Source organism: Durio zibethinus, unplaced genomic scaffold (assembly GCF_047325235.1).
Source record: "Durio zibethinus cultivar Kanyao isolate XHJ-2024 unplaced genomic scaffold, ASM4732523v1 HiC_scaffold_110, whole genome shotgun sequence".
Taxonomy (NCBI): Eukaryota; Viridiplantae; Streptophyta; class Magnoliopsida; order Malvales; family Malvaceae; genus Durio; species Durio zibethinus.
This window is the reverse complement of record NW_028322733.1, coordinates 42501-45843: the sequence shown is the minus strand read 5'-3', so window position 1 is coordinate 45843 and position 3343 is coordinate 42501. Positions and strand designations below refer to the sequence as shown.

The 3343-nt window shown below is 38.2% G+C and overlaps 1 protein-coding gene across 1 annotated transcript in view; it reads right to left on the bottom strand.

The window, feature by feature from the left end:
- Nucleotides 1-270: 270 nt before the first annotated feature.
- LOC149509798 (DNA-directed RNA polymerase subunit beta) overlaps nucleotides 271-3343 on the bottom strand; it is a 6264-nt gene continuing 3191 nt past the window's right edge. The window contains exons 1-2 of the mRNA XM_089757661.1: nucleotides 2557-3343; nucleotides 271-1778 (exon numbers count right to left, since the gene is read on the bottom strand). The exon at nucleotides 2557-3343 is cut by the window's right edge and continues 3191 nt beyond it. Coding sequence (XP_089613787.1) covers nucleotides 3015-3343 — 329 coding nt within the window. The 3' untranslated portion in view covers nucleotides 271-1778; nucleotides 2557-3014. The remainder of the gene's footprint in view (nucleotides 1779-2556) is intronic.

Here is a 3343-nt window from a genome sequence, read left to right as displayed (position 1 = left end):
AATGGGTTTGAGTCAATGATTGGAAAATTTCTTTTTCTCGATATTAATTTTCGTAGAAAGTCGCGTCAGGAACTATGGTACTAGTTGAACCGGAGAGACACGAATTGATACCGGTGTCATAGAACATAGAATTTTTGAGCTTAGATACCATATGATTGGGTATCATATGAGCAGGTCCGAAAAAACCCTTGTATAGCTTCTTCGATTTCTCGGTAAAGAGAAATATGACCAACAGTGGTTCGAATGTATATACAAAGAATTTTTTTTTTTACACTTTTTACTATTAGATAATGTCCATAAATCTCATGATATGTACCCAAAGATTCATAGTGAACTTCGATGGGAGCTTCTCTTGAAGCAATAACGCATTGATCTAGTCGCCACCGGAGCCACAAAGGACTATCTAAATTGATTCTTTTCTGCCGATAAGCTCCAATTGCATCGTAGGAATTACAAAAAAAGGGCTCCTTTGTATACTTATAGTTATTATCGTAAATTCTTTCATTTTGATAGTTTTTTCGATTCCATGGATTATACCTATTCGCACAAATACCTCGACGATTCCCGCTCGTTAATACATAGAGCCCAATAAGCATATCTTGAGTCGGTACGGAAATGGGATCCCCAATAGCTGGAGACAAGAGATTCATATGAGAAAACATAAGTAAACGAGCCTCCGCTTGCGCCTCTAAAGATAAAGGTACATGAACAGCCATTTGATCCCCATCAAAGTCTGCATTGAATCCCTTACAAACTAATGGATGTAAACAAATAGCGCGTCCTTCCACTAAAATAGGTTGGAATGCCTGTATACCTAATCTATGCAGAGTAGGCGCTCTATTCAGCAATACAGGATGTCCCTGCATAACTTCTTGCAGTATTTCCCATACAATCGGCCCTTTTTCCCGTTCCCGAATTTTACTCTTAGCAACTCCTATGTTCGGCGCAAGATGTTGTCTAATTAGACCGCGAATTACAAATGTCTGGAAAAGCTCTATTGCTATTTCGCGAGGCAATCCACAGCGATGTAATGAAAGTGAGGGGCCAACAAGAATGACAGAACGTCCCGAATAATCGACTCGTTTGCCAAGCAAAGTCTCACGAAATCTTCCCTCTTTGCCTTCAATTACATCTGAAAACGACTTGTAAACCTTATTATGATTATGACCGTCCCTCATTGGTTGTCCGCGGGTTCCATTATCAAGAAGTGTATCCACGGCTTCTTGTACCAATTTTTCCTGACACATTACTAATTCCCCTGGCGTAGATCTACTTGTTGTTAATAAATCGGTAAGAGTATTATTTCGATAGATAACTCTTCTATAGAGTTCATTAATATCCGAACTCATTAGTTTACCCCCATCTATCTGAATGATCGGTCTCAACTCGGGAGGAAGAACCGGTAATAGACATAAAACCATCCATTCTGGTTCTATATTTGTTCGAATAAAATGCTTAGCCAATTCCATGCGTCTAACCAAAAAATCCTTTCTTCTTCCAATTTTTCGATCTTCCCATTCATTACCCGCGAGGCCTTCTTCTCCTAATTCTTTCCATTCGACCAACGAATAATCGATAAGAATTCGCAAATCTAGATCGGTTAATTGTTCTCGAATAGCACCTGCTCCAGTAGAAATTTCTCGATTTCGAAATGTATCGAAACCTTGGGTAGTAAAAAAAAGTGGGATACTGTATTTCCAGGATTGAATTTCATATTCGAATGAACCTCGTAATCGTAAGAAAGTAGGTTTTTTAGCGATGGGCCTAGCAAAAGCAAAATTAGGATAGGGCCCTACAGGATCTCTCCCCCCCCCCCCTCAAAATCGGACATGAGAGTTTCCTCTCATCCGGCTCAAGTAGTTACACCAAATAAAGATAAAGAAAGGAGTTCTCGCTTTCAAATTCTAGAACCCCCCCCAAAAAAAGGTCTACTCTTTACTCAAGTTCCAAAGAAACATTTCATTGATTCATTCTTCTTTTATTGATTTATATTTTCTTAATTCTTTATTCAATTCGAAATTAGGACATAAATGAAATGTGAAATTCTTGAGTAGTCTACTTCCCCTCGAATGATGAATCCTCTTAAATTAAAGGAGTGTCATAAGGGATTTACTTGTCTATGTACCCTTCCATTCGATCTCTTAGGTCCTGCCTTACCTTACCTCGACGGTTATACCACGATGCCCTTAACTTAAAGCCTAAGCCTATATGCGATGTATAGACTCCTGCAACCATGACATATTTGTTTACTTGAACATAATTTCATTTCTTTCTAAAAGAACTAAAAGAAATGAGAATGGTTAATTCCACAAAAGAAAGAAGTCTTTTTTTTTCACGAGGTACAACTCAAAATTCCTATTTATTTATTTTTACTGACTCGACCATAGACCAATTCCCTTTTTATTTGGGAGTATTGAATACACCCATAATTCTGAGCTTCATGTTACTCCTCCCAAGAGACATGTCATGTCAGATCCAGGGCATCCCAATTCGATTGAATGGGATGACAGTTTCTCATTGCTAATCGGTAAAATCATAATTTCGATCAAATCACACATCGCAGTATACTAGACCCTCTAATTCTTTAAGAGGTTTATCTAAAAGATTGGCGATATAACTAGGACGACGTTTCAAATACCATACATGAGTTACTGGACATGCCAGTTTTATGTATCCCATTTGATATCTTCGTATCCGATAATCAACAAATTCAACTCCGCATTGTTCACAAAATTTAGGGCCCTGCTTTTCATTTCCAATTACTCGATAATTTCCACAAGCGCAAATTCCACTTTTTATAGGTCCAAAAATTCTTTCACAAAATAATCCATCCTTTTCCGGTTTATTGGTTTTGTAATGAAAAGTATAGGGTTTTGTCACCTCTCCAACGGTTTCTCCATTAGGTAGGATTTTATTGGCCCAAGCACTTATTTGTTGGGGAGAAACTGAGCCAATTCGGAGTTGTTGATGTTTATATCGGTCGATCATAGAAGACAAATTCTGATTCATTCCGATTAAGCTTCCTTCCTATTAATCTGGAAGTTCTTCTCAGATACAAGGAAATGATTCAGTTCCAGAGCCAAAGATCGTAATTCTCGGACGAGCAATCGAAAAGATTCTGGAGCATTTTCAGGTTTAGGTATTGTTCCTCCAATGATCATAGTACCAAGTACTTCTTGGCGAGCTCTAATATGATCAGATTTATAAGTAAGCATTTCTTGTAAAATATGAGCAACACCAAATCCCTCTAGAGCCCAAACCTCCATTTCTCCTACCCGTTGTCCTCCTTGCTTGGACCTTCCTCTAAGTGGTTGTTGTGTAACAAGTGTATAATGTCCACTGG